This window comes from Temnothorax curvispinosus, unplaced genomic scaffold, assembly GCF_003070985.1.
Source record: "Temnothorax curvispinosus isolate PA1 unplaced genomic scaffold, ASM307098v1 QBEX01004871.1, whole genome shotgun sequence".
NCBI classification, from domain to species: Eukaryota; Metazoa; Arthropoda; class Insecta; order Hymenoptera; family Formicidae; genus Temnothorax; species Temnothorax curvispinosus.
The window spans coordinates 164,479-191,846 of NW_020214651.1; the positions used below are offsets into that span (position 1 = coordinate 164,479).

At 33.3% G+C, this 27,368-nt stretch overlaps 4 protein-coding genes across 6 annotated transcripts in view; 1 reads left to right on the forward strand and 3 right to left on the reverse strand.

The window, feature by feature from the left end:
- LOC112454191 (protein PTHB1-like) overlaps positions 1-2,567 on the reverse strand; it is a 29,061-nt gene extending 26,494 nt beyond the window's left edge. Inside the window, exons 1-3 of the mRNA XM_025015437.1 lie at positions 2,342-2,567; positions 1,884-2,047; positions 974-1,318 (exon numbers count right to left, since the gene is read on the reverse strand). Of these exons, the coding sequence (XP_024871205.1) occupies positions 974-1,318; positions 1,884-2,047; positions 2,342-2,543 (711 nt within the window). The 5' untranslated portion in view covers positions 2,544-2,567. The remainder of the gene's footprint in view (positions 1-973; positions 1,319-1,883; positions 2,048-2,341) is intronic.
- Positions 2,568-7,663: 5,096 nt separating this feature from the next.
- Positions 7,664-12,340, reverse strand: LOC112454197 (leukotriene A-4 hydrolase-like). Of its 2 annotated transcripts, none has more exons than XM_025015447.1 (9): positions 12,250-12,340; positions 10,898-11,010; positions 10,641-10,825; positions 10,424-10,550; positions 10,273-10,341; positions 9,313-9,601; positions 8,391-9,095; positions 8,011-8,300; positions 7,664-7,936 (listed from the first exon to the last, which is right to left on the reverse strand). In XM_025015447.1, exons 1-7 carry the CDS (start codon positions 12,320-12,322, stop codon positions 8,755-8,757), a joined length of 1,197 nt encoding a protein of 398 aa, XP_024871215.1. In that variant the 5' UTR covers positions 12,323-12,340; the 3' UTR covers positions 7,664-7,936; positions 8,011-8,300; positions 8,391-8,754. The 2 variants fall into 2 exon arrangements, with proteins under 2 accessions (XP_024871215.1, XP_024871216.1); XM_025015448.1 differs by lacking the exon at positions 12,250-12,340 and adding an exon at positions 11,431-11,535.
- LOC112454198 (dynactin subunit 5) lies at positions 11,964-13,806 on the forward strand. Its single transcript, XM_025015449.1, has 4 exons — positions 11,964-12,147; positions 12,347-12,534; positions 12,833-12,944; positions 13,032-13,806. The coding sequence occupies exons 1-4, from the start codon at positions 12,100-12,102 to the stop codon at positions 13,227-13,229; spliced, it is 546 nt and encodes a 181-aa protein (XP_024871217.1). The 5' UTR covers positions 11,964-12,099; the 3' UTR covers positions 13,230-13,806.
- Positions 13,807-13,904: 98 nt separating this feature from the next.
- On the reverse strand, positions 13,905-21,024 carry LOC112454195 (glutamate receptor ionotropic, delta-1-like). 2 transcript variants are annotated; one of them, XM_025015444.1, is made up of 9 exons: positions 20,905-21,024; positions 18,064-18,227; positions 17,479-17,829; positions 17,085-17,200; positions 16,209-16,379; positions 15,678-15,928; positions 15,273-15,481; positions 14,837-15,111; positions 13,905-14,372 (listed from the first exon to the last, which is right to left on the reverse strand). In XM_025015444.1, the coding sequence occupies exons 3-9, from the start codon at positions 17,812-17,814 to the stop codon at positions 14,174-14,176; spliced, it is 1,557 nt and encodes a 518-aa protein (XP_024871212.1). In that variant the 5' UTR covers positions 17,815-17,829; positions 18,064-18,227; positions 20,905-21,024; the 3' UTR covers positions 13,905-14,173. The 2 variants fall into 2 exon arrangements, with proteins under 2 accessions (XP_024871212.1, XP_024871211.1); XM_025015443.1 differs by lacking the exon at positions 20,905-21,024 and having other exon boundaries at positions 13,905-14,115; positions 14,178-14,372; positions 18,064-18,148.
- Positions 21,025-27,368: the final 6,344 nt, after the last annotated feature.

Consider the following 27,368-nt stretch of genomic DNA (forward strand, 5'->3'; position numbering starts at 1 on the left):
ATGAAAAAATGATAAGAGATTTTTTTTGTAGAGCGGTAAATTTACTACAGAAAATCTATATGTAGCGCAATGCTGTATTACTGTTTGTTAGATAGTTATAAAATTTTTTCTATCTTACTAAATGAAAAATAAAAAATCGCGATGAGCAACCTGTTAATATTAATATTAAGGGCTAAAATTTTAACAGGTATCTTATTTTACCTTCCTTCAAGTATATATGCTATTCGTGAAATAAAAAAAAAAGTTGCTCCAAAATGACACACCCTAATGTACATGTATTAAATACCTACTTGTAAAGAGAATATATCTTTGATTATGTATCACTGATACACTTAAAAAAAAATTGTTAATCCGAAAAAATATTTAGTCCGATACGTTCAACTACTATACATGTTAGTTAGTTGTTAGTTAGTTAGTTAGTTAGTTAGTTAGTTAGTTTATTAGTTAACTGAATATTGGTTGTTTCAACAATTTATTAATCCTTTCAATACGGAGAGTGACTACAGTTACTGTCCATTATACATTATACTGCTCGCTGCGGCCGAACAGTAACTATAGTCACTGTCCACATGCTAACTGCTGCGACCGAGCAGTAACTATAGTCACTGTCCACATGGCAACTGCGTCCGAGCAACTTGAAATGTTACTTGAAATGTTTCTGTTAATAAACTTTTTAAATTGTTTTTGTTATTGAGTTTTATTTTATATAATAATTGAAGGCGTTGAACGTTCAGTACCTAGCTCTCTCGGCCGAATCGCGTATATCGGCAGATCGACGTTTCGGCCACTGGAGGGCCGTTCGCGTCTCGGTCGTTCTGTACCGAAAGGGTTAAGCGAGGGTTTAAGTTAACTAACTAAAATGTTTAGTTGATTTTATTGGACTAAATATAAATTTTTCGGATTAACAAATTTTTTTTTCAGTGTACAATAAATGCTATTCTTTGCACGGTGGACGAATACATGTTCAAAGTACCACGAGACAGGATTTAAGAGCCGTCTGTTGAAGATTCCTTCTCCGTGTCGGAGACCCGTCGAAAGTACTCATTCGTAAACCGTTCTTGACTGTCCAATTCCCGCGATTCTCCCATATCACTGCTCGTTGTGGACTCGGTCTGTACACGGACATCAGATGAAGAAAGTCACTGTCGAATCTTCGAGCGAGGACCACGTCACTGTCAGGATAGACAGCTAGATCCTTAAAGACGTCCAGTATCGAGTTGTCATACGTGGAAGTTATGTTGGTGTTATCGATTATCGTTCTTCGATCTTGAAGAAGTAGCCACTTCGTCGGGGCGATGAACATTCTCTTCGAATGCGCCTATTGCACAATGTCAGATACATACCTAATAATTAATTAGTTTAAACGGATGACGAAAGAACTCCCTGTAACTCTTATATACCATTAGTTTAGGAACGTTAAAGACATTTTTTAATTGACGATGGACTGTAATCTAAATTTATTAGGCAACCGCGAGTGAATATTGTAGGTCTCAGGCAAAATTTTTAACGTCGATAAACAGTGAGTGATGAGGTGGAGAGTCGCATTGCCTTTACTTTTTTTATCCTTTTAATCCGAGAGTCAACGTTTATTTGTGTGTCTGTGAAATTGGCGCCTTATTTTAAAAAATCACAAGTTTTATCATCAAGAGTTCTATTTGCATCACAACAGTTTAATAGTTCTGGCTGGTTTTTTTAAAATAGTTCCGTTTTTTAGATGTTTTTTTAAACGATATATATATCAATGGAATTATTTCTAAAAATCATCAGAAATTATAGGAATATTGTGGATGCAAATAGGACTGTTAATAAAATTTTTATTTTTTAAAGTGGTGTGCCACCTTCATAGAGATTGTATTTGTGCTCCCAGACAGACCTGTCAGTACCTGTCGTAAAATGTCGATGGCATAATCGCAGTCCAGGTCCAGCATGTAAAGATTTCGATGTTCTAAATTGTCGTAAATTCTCTCTTCGAGATCCTCGACGAAATTATGGATACCATGAATCAAACGGTAGTTTGACATTTCTCTCGATAATTTAATCGTGTCATCTGAAAAAAAAGAAGAAAGGAATCAATTAAAATTTTTTTAATACTTTTATTCGCTTTCTTGAATAAAATTATTATAATTTTATAGCGATATCATGACATATTCTATTCCAGGATATAACGAAGTTCATGGTAATGTGATTAGTTTATGTGATGTTCTAAATTAAGATTTTAAAAAAGTCTCTGTTCCTCTCTTTCTCTTTTTCTTAAAGTTTACTTCATAATTTACATTTTATTTATTTATTTTTTTTAATTGTATTTTTTAAGAGTCTCGAAATGTGAATTCGAAAATCTTGCCACAGCTGATGCATGTATGTAAAGATATCCTCGACGGCGAGAATAAAATAGGCGTCGCATCGGCGATAAATTGTAGGATCACGTTGTCTATCCGACGAGAGGCTGCAGTGTCGAGCAATATTGTAAGGATGCACAGAACGATGAAGAACATTCCATTCGCTTTTTTATTCGCCGAACGATTGCAAATAGATCCCTTCGGCATTGTCGACAGTACCGATTATCTGCCGCGTACACCGTAATCTTTTTTGCGTATATAGCCGGATTCGATACTTCCATCCATGACAAAACCGCTTATAATCTGGAAAAATGAAGACGTAATGAAGGGGAAATCGGCGCATTGAATCGACTATTACCGCATATAAAATATTTATCATTCGTGACGGACGCTACATTGATGCGAAGTATACTGTCGGCTAAAAGTTTGAGACCATCAATTCTACTATAAAGTTCTACTATATGAAATGAAATCAAATTTATGCATTATAATTTAACACATTTGTATTATTTTATCCGTTGTTTTATAATGACATGAAAAATGATATAAAACATTTGACAGTTCTACAAGAAATATTTCTTACAAGATAAAAAGGTATTAAATACTAAAAAACATTATATTTTTTTCGTTGATGTATAGTCACTCTTATATATATTTAATCATTTTTTTTTTACTAATTTAGATATTCTATAAAATATTCTAGAAATCTGGATACAAGTTTTCTTTTTCTGGCAGAAGATTTTTCTTTTAAAATAGTTTACAGCTCAGTTTTGGAAAAAATACTTTACCGTAATTCTGACCATAATACATTTTCTTGAAATTAAACAATACCACAACTGTGCTACATATATGTAATAAAATAATTATTTACTTTCAAATTAAGAAAAAAAATTGTTGAGTAATAAGAGCCGAATCAGATTTTTAAATAGTGTTTTACCGGAATACATATTTTTACATTTTATATGCAATCTCAAACTTTTAGCCGAAAGTGTATAGCTCGCGAAAAAACGGATGCAATGAAGAGGCAATCGGTCGATTCCAATGGTCGATTATTGCCGCACGTGAAATATTTAATATTCGTGACGAATGCTACGTTGACACGATGTATAGCTCGCATGATGATATAGCTTTGAAACGTATGGTTTTAGGATTTTGTCAGCTTTCATCGTTCTCACGGATCTCTTTCCCTATGTAATTATCGAAAGCACAATTGGAGACAATGATAGTGAATCAAGAAATTGCAAGATGCAAAGAAGTCAGAGTCTGTATTTTGCGTGTGAAAAAGTGCAGCTGCGAGATTTTACGTATTCCACCATCGCACTTGCAATATAATTTTTATGACATTCTTTCTACCTTTTCGCGTGTTACCATTGCGCCGACGCGAATTTTTCTAGCGTTCTATAAAGTAAGCATTGCTTTCATTGCATCGTATCGTTATACAAGCAATTTTGGTGTAGTAGAAGTACGTGGAAAGTGTTCAAATTAGCATTGAATATTGGCACATCGATTCTGTTTATAAGACGCGTTTAAAAAATGGCAAGATTTGCATATGTCGCCTTCTTAAGCACACAAATTGTAACGCCTCGTGTGTGAGTCTGTGTATAATATTACAAATATCAATATCTTACTCTTTAATCATTCGTACACACGTGCTGTGTTATACGATCATATAGCCGTAAAGTTCGACAAGCTCAACTCGCATAAAATCGGCTTCGAACAACTTCCGCGTCGATTCCATCTGCCTCCAGCGTGTTGTCTGTTTATCGCTTTCAATCTTTGTGATATTAATTGTATAAGGTAACTAACTCGCAGCAATAATGTAATCAGTACAAATTGTCACCAAAAGGAAATAGTTATTTTTCGAGTTTATATTTAAAAAGCACTCCGACTAAAACGTAATTGTTTCCGCGGTCTTACGAAAAAAGATTCCTTTACGGAAAATAATTGTTTGATGAGTTTTGTTGATGATAAGTTATAGTGATTGATACGTGAAACAAGCTTCTTCTCCAATCAATGCTTGCACGAGTGATTTTCAAGTGATTTTAATGAATAAAGTCATGATGACGTCATCATGATGTCCTTATGAGTTTTGTATTGTACTTGAGGAAACAATTATCCTCGTTTTTGTGTTTGAAAAAACTCATTTTTTGTTGAACAAATCTTTTTTGTCTAGTAGGCATTGTAATAGCAATCTAGTTGGTGCCTCACCTTTTGTACAATTCTTTCTTTCCTCTGTCATTTAATATATTCCATTTAAATTATGGAAAATATAAAATATTTTTATATATGAAAAATATGGTTTATGAAATGACAGATTCTGCTCGGTTTTTGCCAACAATCTGGACTCGTATTATGAAACTATTCGAAATGGATTCCGATCGGAATTATTTTTCTTAGAAAACACAATATAAATCTAGGAGATAACTGAACAATTTCCCGATCAAAATCCATTCCGAAAAGTTACGTGTCTTGTTGTCAGATTATATCGACAGGTTCTACCAGCAAAATACAAGTTTAATGCGTATACAGATGACATGGGATTTGTGTTGCAATATCTGAACAAATCTGCTACCAATCTGTTATTGTCACACCACGGGCAGTTTACTTACTGAGTAAATGATTACGATGCGATAGATTTTATTCTATTTCTGCAGTCCACCTGTCATTCTGCTTTTATCGACAAAATTCTATCGACAAAATTTGCAACAAACACTTTCAAAATCTGTTCTCGATAGATTTGGCTATCCGGATACTCGTAATATGATATATATATATTATGATATTTGATACAAAGTTTGATATAAATAATATTTAACTTTCAGAAATTATAGGTAGGGGAGAAGGAGGCACTTTAGGACAGAAGCAGTTTAGGACATCTCGAATAAAGAACAAATTTGTCACTTTGTTTTTATGTTAAACGCATTTTTCGGTTGGCAACCGGTCAATAGATAAACGTCACATGAGACCGCGCTGTTAGCTATTAAACTAATCTACAAGCTGTTAGTGATTTTTGCTGGCTGCAGTTGTAATTATTTTTATATTAAACTATTGCTCAAAAGGAAATTCACTTGTATGTTTTTCTGGTTATGATTATATATATGTTTTGCGTTGTAATAAACGAAATACAACAACATAATAAAAGAGTTGGTGTGAAATATTACGTTTTCTTTTTTCAAGTTAGGGTTGGGGTAGTATTGGACAAAGAAAAATTTGAGAGAAAAAGAGAGAAATTTGTGAGACTAATTCTTGCCTTAATTAAGATTCCAATAGGTAAATACTTATGTTTATTTGATTGCCTACTACAAAATTACCTACTGTATGTTAAAGAAAAAAATATATTATTAATTTTTAATAAATTTTTGTAATACATTATATTAAAAGAGGTTTGTAAGATGTTGCTTAGCAAGAGATTTATTACTTTTAATAAATAAAATAAGAAGACTAGAATTATCTCGGTTTTTTATTATCAGTTCTGCTTCAGTGGCGTCCTAAACTTCCAGGGAGGCAGATTAGGACGGAAAGAACATTTTTTTAATAGGTAGACACAACGAACTATACTCTTAAATGTATTTGTTTTACCACACGTTTTATATTGAGCATTAACAACCAAATTAACTTATAATTGAGTCAAAGAACCAATTTCTTAAAAATTGAAAAAGATATAAACTCTTAAAAAAATAGTGTCCTACAGTGCCTCCCTCTCCCTTATACATATTTATACATTTTGTTAATCTTTTTATGGAGTCTACATGACTTGAATTAACAATTTGAGATATGAAAAAAAAGAATAAAAAAAAATATAATTTTAACGATATTATTTTGTGTCTTTATGTTAAAAATGGTTTTTTTTAATAAGACTGATAGCAGTTATACGTGTAAAAATTAATAACTAAATAATATTTAACTTTTAGTAAGATTGTTATAAATATTGTTTATATGCATGTCCAGAAAGTTTTATTAAAATTAAAGAAATTAGTTAGTTATTCCTTTCATTAATCTTTAATTATTTTTACTTATAAATTTGATATACTTTCAAGGAAATAGAATTTTAAAAAATCCACAGAAACTATTTAGGCGACCGGTTGCCTATATCATACCTTTTGCAGCATGTTACAAAAAGACTCATGACAAATTAATTTGTTATTTTAGTAAAAGGTTAAACATATAATAGTTTTATTAACAAATAAAAAATTACTTTCTTAAAATATTAATTTTTTCTAGAATTAATTACAAAAGCACATATATTATCGTGCCCGTTCTTCCGCTTAATTCTTCACGTAACACGTTTTGTTCGTCTTCTCGTAATAGAAGATTTAAAAAAATAAAAAGTGACATTATATAATTACACGCATCATATGCTTTTACACACAAGTGAAAAAATCCTTTTATCGTGTGTATAAAGAATTTTATATGGAATACTTAATGCCAACAAGATTCTGTAAAATTTAATTTAGTATGCTTTAATATAAATGTTATAATATCGTCAAATAAAATCTTACAAAAGTTTTATAATATCATAATCTGGCACATAGATTTCATAAGATTTATTTTTAAAAAACTGTTATAACCAAAAGAATTTGGCGCTGCTGGATCTCAAATTGTACTTATTTATTATTATTAAAAATACTATATATAGAAGACTTATAATTAATACTTATATACATAGATATTCATTAAATATCTTCGGTCAATTCTACGGAGATAAGTATACAGATAAGTATAGATATATAATAAATACCTTTGGTAATTTTTTGGTGGACATGAATATATGGATAATATGAATATGTCTGGTAGATGTCTCCGCTAGTTATTCGGACAATATATCTTAATTAGTTAATATATCTCAATATCTTAATTAGTTTAATATATCGTAAAGATACCACGAAAGGACATATATCCATTAGATATTTTTTTAGAATTGAGATATATTCAGATTCGAAATTAGGGTTGTAAATTGTAAATAAGAATTTATAAACAAGTTATAAAGAAACAACGAATAAAGTATAGGTGAAAAAATGAGAAGAGAAGAAGGAAAAAGAGAGAGAGAGAGAGGGGGAAAGAGAGAAGGAGCAAGGAAGACAACGATGCATCACCCAGCAAAAGAAACATATATAGTGCAAATATTTTATTATTTAATTATTATCTCTATATGACATAAAATTAATTACATATTTCCGCAACAGTCGTATACAGTCACTACCATCCATTTTATATTTTTGTAACTGATATAATACATGTACATTCCGTCGCGATAGTAGTAAAAAAGTTCTTTTATAATAAACTTTTATAATAAACAAATTATATTAAATTACAGTTACTAATGGCTTACCTTATAAGAAAAAAATTTGATTAATTGTAAAAAAAATAATTATTTAAATAGATATATAATAAAGTCTAATCTTTCCTGGGTTTCATACAACATCTTTCCTTTATTGCGATTATATGTTTCGATCGCTTGTTCACGCATTTCTTCCCATTCGATCAAAAGTTCAAATATAGGACATGCATAATTTGGCGAACAATATTCAACGGCAAAGTTCAATGCTGATTCAACTTTCTCGTCCCATCGAACTTTGATGCACAATACCAACCAAAAAAACCTGCGAAATATATGCGCTTTATAATGCGCGTTGAACAATTGTGAATTAATCTGAATAAAGATATGCATATTTACTTTATTTCACAATTTTTGGAATCAAGAGCGTAATGATGAAGAATGACTTCCAGTTTTCTTATGGTCAGTTTCTCATAACATTTATATAGATAGTGTAGTAATATCATTATTTGAACGTCACTAGGGGAGTTTCCATCAATTAAGAGTGGTATATTAATGGGTTTATAATCCCAGTTGACCCATTCTACCGTTAAATTGCTAATATTTATTTCCAATGCGGTAAATACTTGCAAGACAGGTGGGGAAGGGACTGTGTCGAACCACTCGTCCCATGCAACACCATCTAATAACTGAAAATAACATAGAAGTCATTATTTCTAATGCTAAAAATATATGAATACTGGTAAAATTGTAGTTTGTATGTATATAAGAGATGTTACCGCCTTTTTGTTAGAAAAATATTCATATAAGTAGTCCTTCCAATTCTTAGTGTTTATACTTTCGTACTTAAATTTTTTAAAGTAAGATCTAAGGAATGGTTCGAATTCTGAAGGTCCTCCTAATATATTCTCTAAATAACCTAAGAGCATACACCCCGTTTCATAAGGCACATAATCAGTAGCTTCATGGGGCGACGTATTCGTCAAATTGGGTAATAAACAATCTAGCATGTCCACATTTCTGAATTTTTTAATCTGTAATATAATTTCAGAAAATATCACATTGCACTATAAAGAATTCAAGAAATGGGTTTGCGTTTGTGTTTATTGCGTATACAAAGTAAAATATTGTCAATTATTAATATTATTTATTACTTCTAATCAAAGTACTATACTTTACCATATTCTTCAGGGCACGGATTCCTATCTTGTCCAAGAAAGACTGCATGGCTTCACAGTCTTGCAATATTCGGCAATAAATTTTCCTGCCAATAAAATTGCTGAAACTCCTATTCAGCCACAAATGCTCATAATTCGAACATGTAACTAAATTTCCTGCCCAGCACTGTGAGATGTTCAGAGCGAATTTACTGAGACGAGTACGATCTTCGCCAAGTATAGTTGACGAAATAAATGTCACGCATGGACATTCTATTTTGAAATGGGCGATACTTGGAGGAAGCACGCATATATCGTATTTATGACCTAAATATATACAATATTATTTTAAACATAAATATAACAATATAACAATAAACAAAAAAAGATTGATAATGCACAAAAATAAAAATTTTTAATAATAATAATAATAATAATAATATAACATAAAAAGTAAACATATCAAAATAATTTTTAAAAAATTTTTAAAAATTAAAAATTTTTAATTTAAATAAATAATTAAAAAAACTAGTCAATATTTTACCCCACATATAAGGTCCACACAGACTTTCGGCAACTTGCAACATGGTTTCAATCCCGTCCGAATAAGAAGTATAATCTATATGTTCATTAATAAATTTGCTTTCGGCAAATACTTTGGTCTTTTCACTAATATGTATTGTCTCTAGTAAGCCCACAGCAATAATCACTGCATAAGGTGGTACACGGTTACTTTGAATGAATGTATATACGTCTAGATCTAGATTATTGTTGTAGTCTACATCGTGCAAATAAGCGGACATCAAAACTTTGTATCTTTTTGGTACTGAAATCTAAAGAAGATAATATGTTTTAATAAAAATTGAATAGATTTTAGTTGAACTGAAGCAATTTCTAAGAAAATATAGTGTCATTTACATTTAAAAGTACACTACCGCTTATTAATTTCAATACACCCCCAGATTCGTTGATTTCTTTATGAAGCATGAACATGATACGTGTATTTTGTACAGAAATGAATGTACTTGCTGTTATAAACACTTAACTTGCATCACTTTAGGTTAAGTAACCTTGTGCGCGTATTTTCTGTATTTCCAGAGATCAGACACTATCCGGCTATTAGCCCCGTTTTTTTTTTCCCTCGAAAACTACAGCTTTCAAGAATTTTTATATAAAAACAATATATAAAAATACGATGCATGCAAGTGTTGAAAAAGTTTATAACATCAGGTGCATTCATTTCCGTGCAAAACACACACGTATCATGTTCATCTATTACAGAGAAATCAAAGAATCTAGGGATGTATTAAAATTGATGAGCGGTATTATAGTGTATTTAATTTCCTTTTTACTAACGCGTCCCCATTTCTTCGCAAATTTTTATTACTTTTAATACTAATGCAGTCAATAATAATCAATCAAATATCATAGTTTTCATATAAATAAATATGAATGCTAAATGCATACAAATACTACTTGTATTTAACTGTGTTGAAATTCTTACCTTAGCAGTGTAAATAATTTTGACAGATGGGGTGTCCTGGCAAGGAAACCATGCTCTAGCGTAAATTAGCTGAAAAAAATCAAGATTTTTATACATTCATGATTTTCTACATTCATGTAGAAAAATATCATTGTTTATATAGCCAGCGTACCTTGTTATTAGACAATAAGAAAGGATATAAACCATCAGCAGTTTGCTCCGGTGTTAGCCAATATAATGCAGGAGAGTTTGGACTCGTTTTATATTCAATTTGAATCATATGTCTATTATATCTAAATCTAAAAGTATCATATTATGGGTATATTCGATTTTTACATCAATAATTTTTAATAAATACAAATTTTTCTCTAAAAAAATATTATATTTACTTAGATTTATAAGTAGTATTAACACTACCAACATTTTGTGGTATTTGTATGGAAAATCGACTTCCAATGTATGGAGCATGACCATTTTTAATACGATGATCGAAATCATCTTCCACACGATAAATGAAAGGTGTTCCATCACTGCCTGTGACACTTAATACATCAAGTCCGAAGTTATCTAAAATCTAGTTATTCAATATTACATGTTAATAAACAGTCAAATTTTTTGCTCGATATAAAAAGGATTGTCCGCTCACTATCTCATTAATTGAAGGTTTCCATTCTATAAACAAATGCGCTGTTCCTTTAAGAACTCTTTGGTTGAAATCCACAGTTAAGAATAGATTGATACTGACCACACGTGCCTCTTCTTATAATTAGGAAGATGGAAATTAAAATACATACGTAATGAGTAATGATAAATGTAATAGTACATGACAAAAAAATGTTATATTTTATTAAAGATCATAATAGTAATTATGCGATATTATTCCTAAAATACAAATAATTTTTAGATTTTTATATTAAATACAATATGTTTTATACATTTAAGAAAATTTACAGAATATTTTCACAGTTAATTGAAACTGAGAGAATAATTCAATTTTGAAAACTTTAAATTAGTAGAGAGCTAAATATATTATATGTAGCAATTTCGTCTTTCAAACATCTTTATAAATTACGAAAACATTCGATATTTTGTTATATTATCTTTAAAATAAAAGAATAAGTATATAAATTTGAAGTTCTTTGTATTATGCTTATGTAGCTAATCACATAATTAAAATACCTGGTCTCGCAAAAGAGTGTGAAGTATTTCTTGAAATACTCATTTTGAGAGAGTCACGTTACAGCCTTTTCAAACGGCTTGCAATAACAGATCTTTATGTCTATTATACTCACCGCATAAAGGCACAGTGTTGCCTTTAAACTTCTATCACTTTCTTTTGTTTGGTAACATGTTTATTAAAACGTCAAAGTGACTGTTCGCATATAAACATTTTCAAATCCATCGATTTCTAAAAGAATAGGCACGTTAAATCGATACTCGAATGTATCGAAAGTTTCGAAGTGTTAAGGCTCAGTCACAATGAGAGGAATGGAATAAGGAATAAGATAAAGGAATAAGGAATAAGAGAATGTCGCATCTCACTTTAGTACACGTACATTAAAGTGAGATGCAACATGCCTTATTCCTAATTCCTTTATCTTATTCCTTATTCCTCTCATTGTGACTGAGCCTTTATTGGCTCTTTTCCGCGATGCCGATTAGTTAAAAAATAATGCGTGGTTTTGTCAGTAGATGGCGACATGTATTCGATTCGTCAGCTGATCGCTGATCGCGCCGAATAGAACAGTTTTCGGAGCAATTCGGAGGAGTGACGTTTAATTAAAGTATTGTTTTTAATATTTTAAACATATTGAGTAACGCAACTGTGTCGTACGAGAACACTTCGGGATGGAGCCGCAGGATATTTATTACAACAAGGCTGAATACGTTGAAACGGTAATGGTTATTTAAGGGAATTGAAACGTCCACATTATTGAAACGTTTACCAATATCTGGAATTGGAAAGAAATATTATAATTATCGTTAAAAGATACATACCATAGAAATGACTTGACAAATTTGATCGTTTAGCGACGCTTCTCGCGATCCAGATATACAGAACGTAATACATAACCTCGCTTTTTCGCTATCTCAGGCCTCCGGAAATAAAGTGAGCAGGCTGACGGTGTTGTGCGGCTCGCAAAACATTGTGCTGCATGGAAAGGTCATAGTGCAATCTGACGCTATCATTAGAGGCGATTTGGCCAATGTTAGGACGGGTCGCTATTGTATCATCAGCAAGAATGCCGTCATTCGACCACCTTTCAAGAAATTCAGCAGAGGGCAAGTGAAGTTTTTTATTATATTAATATATGCACTACACTGAGGCCCAGTTTCACCAACGTCGATTAACTGTAACCTTCGATTAAACTAACTGTCTTCCTTAGAAAGAGACAAAGAGTGAGTTTAATTAAAAGTTACAGTTAATTGACGTTGATGATATTAGGCTTGATAGTTCTAATCTTTCTATAAAAGTTTGAGGATACCAGCTTATAATATCGAGACACAGTTTGCAAACAACTCGACTCTTTAATACAATTACGTTAAATTCTAAATTCTAAGAATGATAAATTTTGTTTAGGGTTGCCTTCTTTCCTCTAACGATGGGAAATCATGTGTTTGTGGGAGAGCGGGCAGTCGTGAACGCAGCGTTGGTTGGTTCTTACGTTTATATTGGGAAGAATGCCATAATTGTACGTATAACGACTTTTACTTGGCATATTGAGTTAATTGATACAAGCGCGGTGCATTCACAATTAATCATACTTGTCTCGCTATAGGGTAGGCGATCTGTTCTGAAGGATTGCTGCTACATTGAGGATGGAGCAGTCGTGCCACCAGAGACCATCGTGCCGTCCTTCACTCGTTTCGCTGGCAGTCCGGCGACGTGTGTCGAAGAGCTGCCCGAGTGCACACTGGATCTCATGGTAGACTTTACGAAGAATTATTACGAGCATTTCTTACCGGCGCGCGTTTAATGTTTATTCATTTGTACATGTATGCTAATAACTTATAGTCAAGAGAAAATTTATTCTTTTTAAATGCATTATATATTTGTGCTCTGCACTCAAGATGAAATAAATATATAATCAAGTATCGCCTATGCGTGACAGAAAGAGATAAGAGAAGGTAAAGCAGCTACAACTGAAAAGAATAGATCTAAGATCAGTCGTATAGATTTTTTAGAATTAATGTATAGATTTTGTTATATTTTTGAATTATATATAAGAATGTTCGAATCAAGAGTTTTGTTTGTAATTTAAAATCAAATTTCTTGTACATAATTATTCATATATGTATCGTAACCTTGAAGTCGCGGCTGATTTTGACTGTAAATCAGTGTAACTTGTAAGATTATTTATTTATTGTACTTTTGTATTATTGTACTAGGCAACTGATTTCAAGATTGTGTACGTAATGTCATAAAAGAAAGCTCGTAAGATTTATTAACCACATGCATTTATTTTACGAGTAATCTATTTCACACAGTGTTTTGTACATAAAAGGAGGTTGTTGAAACCTTATTAAAGGAATAGAAATGAATATATATATGTTTCCTAATGGTAATTATTTTAAATGGGATTAAAAATGACGACACATTAAAATGACGTTGACTCACGATTCACCCTTATTTTGCTAAAGGATACAAACATCCAACAGAATGATAAAACATGTCTCTAACAAAGTTTTTAAATAAAGTCTACATTCAGTTAAATTTAGTACAGACAGCTCAGGAAACCAGATGCCTCTTAGTTTCTGTCGGACTAATGTACATTTTTTGCAGGCACTTAATCGAGGTATACCAAGTCGGTTTCTGCCCTTGACGTTTCTATTATCGCGCATTTTTTTGCGCGCATAGTTTGCCTGCAAAAGAAAATGTAACAAATAACGCAAGGCATGGTAACGATGTCTCTCTTAAATCTTACCTCTTGTGCCACAGCAACTCGAGCGCAAGCACGATTACAGCGAGGAGTATTCCGTAGCCCATTGTGATCAGCGCGAAATCGCATTCCGTGAAACCGATAGTGATAAAGCTGGTCTGACTCGCACATACTGGTTTCCTCGTATACAAGCGATATTCTTCGCGATATTTAAGTCCGTATTCTCGTAATTTTAGAGCTCTGAAAACATATAATTCCTGATGAGTGCTGAACGTTTTGAGAATTATTAGATCATGATGTGGTTATTAATTCGTGTGTGTGTGTGTGTGTTGTGCGCATACAGTACACAGAAAAAAAGTATTAAATCATATTCTTGTATATAAGCAAGAATCTATAATCTTATAAGAATTTCAACTTTTTTTTCTTGATTAAACTACACAAATACCTTTACTCGTTTTCTCTCTTTGCGCCATTTAACGTAATTTAGATATATCTTGTTTCAAGATTACAGATTCTTGTTTAACAAGAATATGAGTCTTGATTTAACATTTTTTTTTTCCTGTGAACGTTTTTAAAAATAACGCGTTAATAAAATCTGTTTTGATGTTTTTACGCTAGACTTGAAATTTCCAGGAAGTTTTATGAAATTTAAAGTTTTGAAGAACTGAAGATCCAATTGTGAAGACAATTCGATTACTATTTACCCAGTTTTTATTATCTCTGAGTAAGGCGATTGTTCTTGTATCACGAGAAGCGGATATAAAACTTTTAGGTAATCGATCTCAGTCAAACCGCATTTCTCCTCCTCGAAGTACGTGTCTTGCATCAATTGGTATACTGTACCGATCTCGCCTTGAAATGCAAAGAGTTCATTTCTTATGCGACGCACACCTTCTTCTATGGACATCCAATTAGATTTTCGTCCTTTCGGCTCGATTCGCTGTTCCAGGATCGCCTTTCTAACGGGATCTTGAAAAGACTACCATCCCACATAAAGAACTAATTTGTTTCTTGCAATTATCTCTTATATACTACTAATAATTTTGACACCGTAATAAGCCAAAGTATTTAATAATATATTATATATAATAAAAGTTTTTAAATTATATATTAATTTTTTCGCAGTTTCAATATACCGACCTTGGAATAATATCTATTGTACACTACGTCCTGCGCGCCCAGCTTTAAAGGACTGTTTAGGAGATGCGGAAGAGTTTTGATAGAATCCGTGGTAGATTGCAGCAAACCCACGATATTTGCTGTATAAGACGCATAGAGACTCAGTGAGGCCAGCAACAGCATAAAGGTGACGATTCGAGATGAAATTCTGTGTGGCTCGTACGCATATCCTGCGGGAGTACAGAAATTTTATAAATTTTATATTGAAAAAAAAAATGAAAATAATTTAATTTGTATAACATTCGCGAAATAACAAACGTTTACGCGGTCGAAGAAGATGAGATTTAGTCGTCAGAAATTTTGTAAACATTCGAGAATTCATCAAGTATATTATCGATTATATTAGCGTTAATTGTTTCTCTATACCTTGCTGAGAAAATGCGCCTAAAAGAATGAGAAGATAATCGCTGATCGTTGGCTTATTGGGTTTTTGATTCCAGTCGGTTGCCGATTCTGCCATTCTGTCGCGATAATTTTCCCATTGGATTGTTAAATAGAGCAGACAGAAGACCAGAGTGAGAAACACGGCAATCGCTATCCAGACATTTCGTTGGAAGGGCAAGATAAATATGTTGCTCACGGTCGACAGTAAAGGCCGTCGAAATACGAAGCGCGAGCTGTGTAGATTTGTAGTACATTAGCCATAAAATGTCGATAACAATATAATAATAAAGGGCTATAATAAAAAGCTAAAATTTATAGCAAATTTAATAATCTTTTTAATCAAGTCCACATTAAAAAAATAAATTATAAATGTAAATATAAATTATAAATTAAAAAAATTATAAATAACTGAAATTTTAATTATTTCCTGTTTCTTCTTAATGTTGCCTTTGAAAAGACATAGAAAATCAACTTAAACTACGTTTCAATTTAATAAGTAAATAATTCTTTTACCAAGTATGTGTATACAACTGGATATATTGTACAACACCGATACGTTCCGGTACGAGAAATGTAGCGGTGCCGCCGATATCGATCTCGCGCCGTTTTAACATCCCGATCATTCCATTCCAGGAACCGTTCTCGGCACGATATCCCCAGCTATTCGTGACTTCGAAACTTATTCTGTCGTATAAAGCAAAATATAGAATTTTAACTCGGTGGTTAACGCATATTGCATCTCGTTTCCATGAACAAAAACAACAAATTGCTTTTTAATTAAAACTACAATTATTTGAATTTATTAATAGTTTTTGTCAAAAATGATTTCTCAATTTATGTTAAGGGAAGATGTATAGAAGTCGGAGTAAAGAAGTACCTATATAGAAATTCGGATGATAAAAAATCGCTTTATCTTTAATTAAATATTTCTGTGTATTTATATTATTACATTGATAACCAAAGAATTAAAGAATTATGTCACAATGTTTACAGACTTTAATGAATTTTGGATTTTAATCAGCCGATTAGATACGAGCAAATACGATAATCGTGCAATTTTTATCAGTTACGATAATTAATAAGTATGTCATGTGCTTATTTTATTATAAGTCGCTCCATTTACGCGTCTGATTATGCACCGTTGCCCGTTTAAAAACAAATTTATCACCGGTTTTTGACAAGTTACACTGTAATCGCCTGATCACTTTACTGCGGCCTCGTTAATTAGCCTTGAGCTCGAATTTTATTACGTCGTTTTGAAGCTCGCATTCACACACGATTTTAAAATTGGCAAGATAATTCGTTACAAATTATCGCGCCGTTAAATTTACTTCACAAACTTCCTAATGAGATATTTGAGCGTTGGTAATACGATGTCGAAGAACTCACGTTGCATTCATCCGGTTCACCAAATGCAGTATCCAAGGATAATTAGCCTTTGTAACAGGATCTATGGTTTTATCCTTGAAGTCCGTCAGATGATTGACTGTATTGGGGTCCGTCATCTGCAATTGCGATAAATCTTGAAAAGAATATATCTTTTCTGTTAAAGAAATTTTTAAAATTGCGGTTATAAATCACGGCGATGTTTTCGATATTTTATTATGAAAGTGGCTAGTATTTTACTCGCTCTGCTTTTCGTTCAATACAGCAATATAATTATATGTTACACACATGTTGCGTTAGCTTGCAAATAAAACGCTTTGACAACGTGTCGTTGATAATGTAAGTAAGTGCATTTTCTTGCATGATAAACGATTTGTAGTACATTTATTCAAAGTACCACGAGACAGGATTTAAGAGGCGTCTGCTGAAGATCTCTTCTTCGTGCTGAGGCCACATCGAGAGTTCTCATTCGCAGACCGCTCTTGATCGTCCAGTTTCCACGATTTTCCCATATCACACCTCGCTGCGGACTCGGCCGATATACGGACAATAATTCGAGAAAGTCACCGTCGAATCTTCGCGCGAGGACCACATCACTGTCAGGGTAGATCGCCAAATTCTCGAAGATTTCCAACAAAGAGTCGTCATGTGTGAACGTTAAATTGGCGTTATCGTCGTTGTCAATCGTTTGTCGATCTTGAAAAAGCAGCCACTTCGTCGGAGCGACGAACATTCTTTTCGAATGTGCCTGTCATTTCATATCAGATACCGACCATGATAAATTAGAAGATTGATACAAAACATAATAACGACGAAATTGTTTGTGCAATGAGTCTCATCAGTCAAAGTGTCAGCGAAATATGAAGATAATTCTCTTAATTTTCTTAATCGCCTTATTTCAAGATTTATAAATAAATATTTTCGTCTGCTTGTACTTTTATTCGTAAGGTACTTATAGCGGACATAAATACATATATGTTACCTGTCGTAAAACATCGATGGCATAATCGCAATCCAAATCCAACACGTACAGGTTTTGATGTTCTAAATTATTGTAAATCTTTGGATCAAATTCCTCGTAGAAGTTACGAATGTTGTGCGTCAAGTAGTTGCTCGACAATATTTTCGATAATTTGATCGTGTCATCTGCGAAAGGATATACTTAATTCGACTCTGATAAATATCTTTTATGCGTTATCTTTATTAATATACAAAGTTAGATATTATTGCATTACATCATGTACAGTGGAAATAAGAAATTCTGCATCCAGAATACATATATAGTATATTTATTTATTTATAAGTTAAAATTTTACTGAAATAATTCAACTAATTAATGTTTCTCATTATTATACATGACGAATTATGACACATAAAAGAATTTAAAAATTTTGTACGGAATGAAAATTGCAGCTAGTTCGATATCAATATAATCGCAGAATTTGTTTAACAAAAATAGCCTAAACAAAGTTAATACGTAAATCAGTGATATTTTAATAGTTTGTATGTCAATGTTTCAAATCCTCCTTAAGGCACACCTAAACTTAATTGCGGGCGAGTTACGCCCGACTAAATGCTGAACACAATTTTTGTAACTCGCATTGCAGTTAAAAATTCCTCCTCTTCCTTTTCTTTTATCCTTTTCCTTATTCTTTTTTTTTTTATTTTTATAATTTTTTTTTATACCGCTTCTTCAAACTAATTAAGAGAGGTATGTGGAACAGATAAATCTACATATTTGGTCGTTCAGTGACGGGTCATGAGATAAATAGAGCTACCTGAATGATGGGCAAAGTGTTCAAATGGAAGTACTGTTTTATGTGTGCTGCATATCAAAGAGAAATTGACACCTGGAAGATCGGAGTTAAGTAATCTTCCAGAAAGGAATGTCTATAATTTTCAAGTCATTCATGGAAGAGATTCTTTACTTATCGAAGTTTCGATCATCCAAGAACGTGGAATGTCTTGAAGAAATATGTGCCTAAGGACCTTTATAGTTTGTTAAGAAAAGAAGATACGGACGTAATTGATGGGTGAACAGTTGACTATTTTTCTTAAGGGTCACTTATCTGCATTGTTATCCCACAAGAATCTTTTTCTCTTTGGCTTTTTTATGTTTTCTCGTTGTTAATTTAAAGAAAAGGAAAGAGAAAAAGAAGAGAAGGTTGAAGTACATCGAGACATTTATCTTACACGTAACTTCTTTCTAGTGTTACACGCCGAATTTTTTATTTTTTAGATTTTGATTTAAGATATCAAAAGATAAGTTTTTCATCCAAAAAAATAACTGTTCAATTAACCGTAGCGCTTATGGTGTTTTATTTCCAATGATGGAATAAAATACTTCAAAAATAACTCATTTTTCCAAAAAATGCTTTAAACAAAAGTTTCTTAGTTTTAAAAGAAATATAAAATAGTAAGCTTTATATGTATAGTGTGCGTGACGTAAACTATAGATTTTCAGTATTGGCAGTCCCAGGTAGCACATATTAGTTTCATATACGTTTTTTGAACGTATATATAGTTTCAACCGTAAAGAACCATTAAGAAACGTTTGAACAAAAATGTTTTTGAAACCATGATTTAAGAAACGTATTTTTTACGTTTTTACAGTTAATAAAAATACCAATTTGTTAAATTTTTTCTTTCAAAATTATAATTTGCTTTATCTATATATATAATAGCTTTAATAGTCTTTTTTGAAACATTTAAATTTATATTGCACTAATTATTATTGCACAAAATAAATTATTTTATCCATGCACATATATCCATTTATTTACTTAAATTAATTTTGTCCTACCGGTCTTAATCTATTTGTCATCGGACAAATCTGAGCTTAGAAAACTTCCAACAGTTGCAAAATAAACATTCTGATGAACGTGGCCATTGAAAGAACATTTATACATGTGTTCCGTTTTGAAGAACTTTCTGAACTGATGCACATCAGTAATGCAATTAAGTTAGAGTGAGACAAGTATATTTTGTTCCACTTTAACTTATTGCACGAATGTGCCCCAGTTCAGAAATTTCTTCGAAAAAGAATAGACGCCGTAGATGGTATATGCATATAAAGCTTCTAGAACATTCTCACGCATATGTCTCAAAGACGTCATAAACACGTTCAAAAGACGTAAAAAGTAGGAATTTTAAATGTCTTTATTTAAAATGTCTTTATCATTAAAATAAAACGTTTCTATAATAGTTTTTTAAACGTTATTTTATCGGAAAAGAAACGTTCCATTGAATGTTTTTTTCCGAATGGACATTTTTACTCATGAGAAACGTTTCTAGAAACTACCTGGGGTGAATATTGGAACACAGCTTATGTCAACCACTTTGTGATAAAGAATATTTCTATATATGCAACAACTACATTGAATAAAATTATTATAATTTTAGTTAATTTTATTTGTTATCTGTCAATTAAAGAAGCATTAACTGAAAAAAAAAAAAAACAAAGAAATTAAAAAATATGACATAAATGTAAAATAAAAAATATTTTATATAAGATATGAAATACCTCATAAAATATTTATTTTTTGATCATTTAACCCTGTACAAGTGTTCAAATTTATCAAAAGATAAGATTTATTGAGATAATTATCCTAGATTTACACATTTGCACTTTAGGCTCTAGTTAATTCTTTTTTCTTGCACTTTGATTTAATATAAAAGAGTATTCTTAATTTTCTCTATAGGTATTATTCTCATTTTTATGCAGTTAGCCATAGCAGATAACTAATCGTTGCCAAAAATTTCGAGCGCTCCCTTTTTCTCGATAAACAAACAATATAGAAATCATGAATACGAAAAATCTTGCCATAGCTGGTGCACAGTTGTAAAGATACTCTCGCAGGTGGAAATAGAATGGGCGTCGCGTTAACGATAAATCTTACGATAACGTCGTCGACGCGAGGTGACGCGATTACGTCAATGCCGAGTGACAAGATACACAAGACAAAGAGGATCATTCCGATCGCGCTTATCTCCGCTGACTGACTGTGGAGATCCTTCGAGATTGTAGGCAAAATCGATCAAATTCATGCACCGTTTATCGTACCATAGTCTCTCCATGATTACATAGCGATTCCGCGTAATTCCGCACATTGTAGAATCGTGAATCCGCGAAGAAATAATAGGCAATCAAGATAACGAGCGTTATTACGACTGGTGAAATATTCAAGATAGACGTTAGACGCTGCTTAACGTATGTCAACAGATTATATACTTGGTATGGTGCTTCTCGAGGCACGATTTCGCCAGCTTTCCTCGTTCTCACGAATGCTTTTTTATCCCTCCGAATGCACTATTTGAGACGATAATGGTAGCGCGATATGCATTATGAATCCGCGAAGAAAGGCAGCTGGAAGACCTAGCCTACCTTCAATGCCACGTGTACGGCTTTCGAAGGATTATCTTTGCCCGTTTTCTTATCGTGAAACAAAGATTTGCACTCTCCGCATCTCCGGCGCGCATATTTGACGCACATGTTTGACGCATGTCCTCGTGTTGAATGGTGTACGTGATCAACGTATCGGACAAATTTATTTCACATTAAGCTACATTAAACGTCATTATATTTAAATTAAATATGATGTTAGATTAAACGTCGCTATATTTAAATTAAATATGATGATAGGAAAAAATTCTTGATTAGGAGAATCTTATTTTTATATGTTTATAATAAAATTACTCAATGCAATCAAGTTCGAAAAAGGATGGTTTTATTTAACTAAATACTGGATAAAGAGATAGAAAAAACGTTCTGCACTAGAAGAATACACGTTTTTGCAGGTATCAATAATTTTTATCGAATATCAGTGCAAAAACTTCATTTATTTATTTATTTTTAAGGCATTTTATGTTATAGAAAGAAAGTCTAAGACATATTCTAGAATAACAATATAATAGCTGCAATGCAGGGTAATGGTTGTAACAATAATGTAATTGTAATTGTATAAACAGTTGTAGTTGCAGAATTTAATATGAATTATGATGTTTAATGTTTAATAATTTAAAGCAGCACTATTATATATTTTTTATTAAATTTTTGGTGATTATGATTTCAGTATGGAATATCATAAATTAGAAATAGTTTTTGTAAATTCTTTTAAAGCCCAAATGCACGAAACAAATAAATATTTATATCTATTTATTTCTCTTTTACAGTGCTAACAGTTGGATTCTATGACATATACCTACAATAAAACTTTTCCACGACACACGACGCTTCAGTGTGAGAGTTTCCATTTGAGGTGGGACAAAATCTGTGTAAATATTCCGTCATTCGAAACGTTCGACGGAAGGCTCGTCGCCCGCGATGAACGTGCAAAATTGCTGTCTTAGTTTTAGTCAGTCTGTACACATATGCTACGCTACAATGCGATGTCATAAAGCGACAAGACTCGATACTCATACGATCTGAAAACTTCCGTCCCATGTGCATCCAACATGGTCGTTGATTTAATCCTTTCAAGTATCGAGTCACGTAATGACGTTTTTTTAATTGCGCCTTACTGCACGCTCGATGCAATCACGTACATTTACAAACCTGCGTTTGTATTTATCTTACGGAAGAAAGGAGAACGTTGCATGCTAAATATTGTCGAAATTTACATGTTAATTAAATACTTTTTGAAACGGAATTATATTTAACGAGGATTCGACGGCGGGCCATAAGTTGACGGAAACACTCGAACATGTTAGTCATTATAAATTTCCAATTAACGAGAGAAAACACGCGCCAGAGGAAGCTTTTCACTTTTCTCGGATATTTCACTCATGTGCGAAATCGTGCAATGCTTATCGAGGAGATCGCGCGGCGGGTCTCCGCAATTAAGGCGAAGCATCGTAATCAGCGAGCGAATTGTCGCGCAACCAACCGATATGTACAATCGCGTTGCAACATTTCACGTAGACAAAGGATGATTGTGCAACAATTTAATTCGTAATAGAACAGATTCTCTCTAAAGGTGATAGCATCCTGTGTCGTAACAATTATTTTTGCATTCTTAATTCTTTTTTTGGTTTTAATAAATAAAAAAGAAGTGGATAAATGATCTAAAAAATGTATGAATACGACAGACACAGAAAAGAGTTCGAATCTTAATTCGTTGAGATTCTTTGATGGACTCGACACGGTAGTCGTACACGGAGAGAATTTTTTGTTATATTTTACCGTTAAATTCACTACAAACTTGGGACAACTTGGCAACCAAGGAATTTTTAAAATATACAAAAGACATTTTACAAACAACGTAATAAAAATTACCAAGCAGATTATGGTAATTTTGGAAAAATTATTGAAATTTTATTGTATATTTTAGTAAAATTAATTCAACACATTTTATATTTTATTGTAATAGATATTAATATTTTTTTTAATATGATAGATATTAATCAGAATAGCTCGCATAAAATTCTTCGCAATACATGTTGTCCCACAACTACCATAATTTTCAGGGTAAATTCTAAAAGAACATTCTCGCCGTGTGCCGTTTTTCAAGTACACGAAAGTTTCACAGATTGTCTTTATAATAAAGTATCCTTGGATAACAGAAATCGATTATCGCACTATGCATATTTGTTAAAATTAATTTTTCTTGTGAATTGCAAGGAGCTAACAGATATTTCGCGCTTTTGCAGATCGTATTGTCCGGTCACGTGGAGACCGAGAGCTTGCTTACCGCTCGCATTGGCAGCTCGCGTGATTAGCTAGTGATTGACACGTGAGACGAGCCTCCTGCCGTTTTCTTATCAGCGCTTATTCACGAGATCACCAGATCGACATGGGCAAACACCGAATCGCACGTGCTCAGAATTAATCGTCCTCGCACAACCGCGAATCCACGGAGCGCGATTCAACAATCAGTTTTATTGCCGGTCTTTAATATTCCGCGTGAGATGTATGACTCTCGATTGCGATCGAATATTTCGCTCGCATACGATGATCCATTACGCAAGATAAGAGACTTCGTGGAAGCGATTGCGAGTTTCCCCTTTTGCCGAGAGACGTGTTCTCGTCGCATTCTTATATGAATTTTGAGTTTATCTGTGAAAGTAATCTTAAGGTCATTTAAAAGGCGGAATTAGTTTAAAAATAACCATGCAATAATTACTAGGTATATAATTACTATTAAAAATTATATATTTCCTCGCTGTGTGTCGCCTTACCAGAATGCGCAGACTACTTCAAAACACTCTTAAGTAATCTTAATTGCAATGTTATCGCGTCAATGCCGGGGAATCCCACATTTTAATTCACTTAATTAAATGTAATAGAACAGATTCTCTCTAAAGGGAATTGCATTTTGTATCGTAACAATTATTTTTGCATTCTTAATTTTTTTAAGATAAATGGTCTAAAAAATGTATGAATGACAGATGTACAGAAAAGAGTTAAGGAATCTTAACTCGTTGCGAACTCTTCTTCTTTGACGAACTCGGCACGGTAATAGTGAATATTTATTAATTAGAATAAATTTTATCGAGACACTTGCCACTTACGGAGTTTCCAACGTTATCAAATATGGATTGACGTATCAATTTTTGTGCTCGCGCGGTGATAGCTGATAATCCAATCAGTTTTCTGATGCGATTGCGTATTATTTTGACCGTGTTTTTTGTACCGAAAACGAAATCGCAAGAAAGTCCGTGTTCACCAGCCGGAAAGAAACTTCGCTATATGCGCGTGTCGGGCTTGATAAAATGGTTCGACTACAACACAGCTCGTTTACTGACCAAAGGAAAAAGGACGCGGGAACATATATCGCGATGCTACACTTTCTCGTCGCTCGAAACGTCGACCTGATAAAATTACGCGCGCGCTTTCGCCGCGGAAATTTTTTTTACGGCGCGACAAAAGTTTCCGCGAGACCACACCGAGACCGCGAACATTTCCACAAATTACGCCGGGGTGGTCGTAAATGTATATGTAAATTGGTATCAGTGCAACCTGATAAAACACGCGCCGAGTTTATTCCATGAATCACGGAACGATCGTAACGTTGATAAAAATATAACACAGTACGGTTTTGTTGATAATTTTTATTCGAGATGTACCAAGATAGGCAATCGTGGAACGCGAGACATCTCGATAAATAGCAACATTGTAATATTCGCATTTATAATATTATGTATGTGATTGCAATTAAGTGACGTATTCTCATAAACTGATATATATCTTTAAAGTCCATCAATTCGCATCAATTGTAAACGTTAGAAAAATAATTTTTCTTAACGCGAGCGTGAAATAGACCGCTTTTCGCGCTTGTTTTGAGTGAGCAAAACGATCCATTTCGCCACTAGTTGAAAAATGGAGCCATTTCTCAACTAGTAAAGAAATGAAATTGTAAAACAAGCGCGAAAAACGGCCTGTTTTACGCTCTTGTTAGGAAAAATAGTATGAACAACTCGTGGGAAGAGTGGTCGAGCCCAAATGAGTGTGATGGTCGCACGAGCGAAGCGAGTGCGACCAACTTCACACTCATTCAGAATCGACCATTTTTCCCACTAGTTGTACAATATATACTATTTTCTTTTGAATTCGCAAAATGTGAAACGCGATAATGCCACTTACGTAATTAGCTGGCCGTTCCATCCCGTAGAAGGTACACGCTACCTTTATCATAAATGCGCCACGCACAATGTATTCAATCTCTTTATCGTTCGCGTCATTTGAATCGGTGACAATGTTAAGAACTGGGATTGGCGGAAGTGGAAGGGACAAATTGGCATAACTCGCTACCGGCTTGGTCTCGGCTGCTCGGTCGTGCCAGTTTGTCGACCCGCGAATGAGGCCGCCAGTGATGGGGTCTGTGGGTCACTCGAGGAGGCCCACCGATGGATGACGATGACGATGACGATGACGCGCCGTACCGCGCCGCGAATAAGAGGCTCCGAGAGTGTCACGAGAGTCATTACCTCGTGAACGAGTCCTCGTGCCGGGGAATGAGTTACGATTCCCCGGTGCGGAGAAGTAGTTCTCGTTAAGAGACGGCAGACATGTCCGCTTTGGAATTTCTGCCCGGCGCAACGACTTAGCGAACTCGTCGGCGTGCGTGTTATCTTTCCGCAAAACCGGCAGCACGTAGAACCGGTGATTTTCCATAACGTTTTCCTGCACGTTTCACCGTGCACTTCTGAAAAGAGCAATGGATAACGTAACTTCAATGAATTATTCTTTGCGATATTCTCTTTCTTCATATCTTTTCCGATGGACTCATAGCGACATTAGACAAAATTAATTTTTATATCGAATGAGATAATATGATAGAACACGTCGGATTAATCTTGTTCAGCGGCAGCCGTATCAATCGTCTTGATTTGTTTGATACTCTTGTCCGATAAGTTCCGATTATTAATTATTTGCGATAAATATTGACGTAACTGTCTTGATGCCTCGTTTAGAATCGATTGCGTTCCTGAAATACGTCCGCTGTTGATTTATTTAATAGTGTCGCGGCAGGAATTACAAAAAGTTATGTTAAGCTTCAGCTTCTTATTTCCATACGTCAATAAATTTATCTGGCCACGATTAGCAATGATCGATTTTTGGACTACATCGAATCGCGAGATTAATCACATCCGGTATCGTCGCGAGGTCGACGGTCTCGACCGTGTCTAGTACTGCAATTTCAACAGCAGTCATTAATCAATAATCATCCTGTAGTTCTTCTGTAGTTCTTTTACAGCGTGGTTAATTTATTTAGAGAAACACAAAGAAGGTCAACAAAGGACGGAATATTGCAATAGCTATTTTTTTTTCTCGAGAGACAAATAGTTGCGAGGTGAATCCTTTTGACGGTACCGGTCGACCTTGGCATTACGAGTAGATTCGGCGATACGCATCGTTGGCATCGATCATGGCCGCCTCAGAAATGACTAATATTATTCTTTTTTCAGACTTAAATGTTCAGCTACTTAATATATATAACTTAATATATAAATGTAATACTTAATGTAATAATATTTAAATGTATATGTTTGTTTGTTATAACTGTTCAAAGTTAGCTTATTTTGCCGCACGAATTATTCTTGTAGTTGCGTTTTAGTGATAAAAGAATGTTCGATAGTAAGAATGCTGATAATTATAATGCGGCACGATTGATAATAAAAAGATATGAGTTTCGATTAGCATATCGGTTTTGTTATTACTGCTGTTGCTCGCAGATGATTTCTGAAAGCGATATTGCGAGTATTTGAAGAGTAGTATTCTCATGTAGATATTTACGTGTTTTGCAATCGACTGGTTAAAATTTAATATCTTTTGCATTATGCAATATA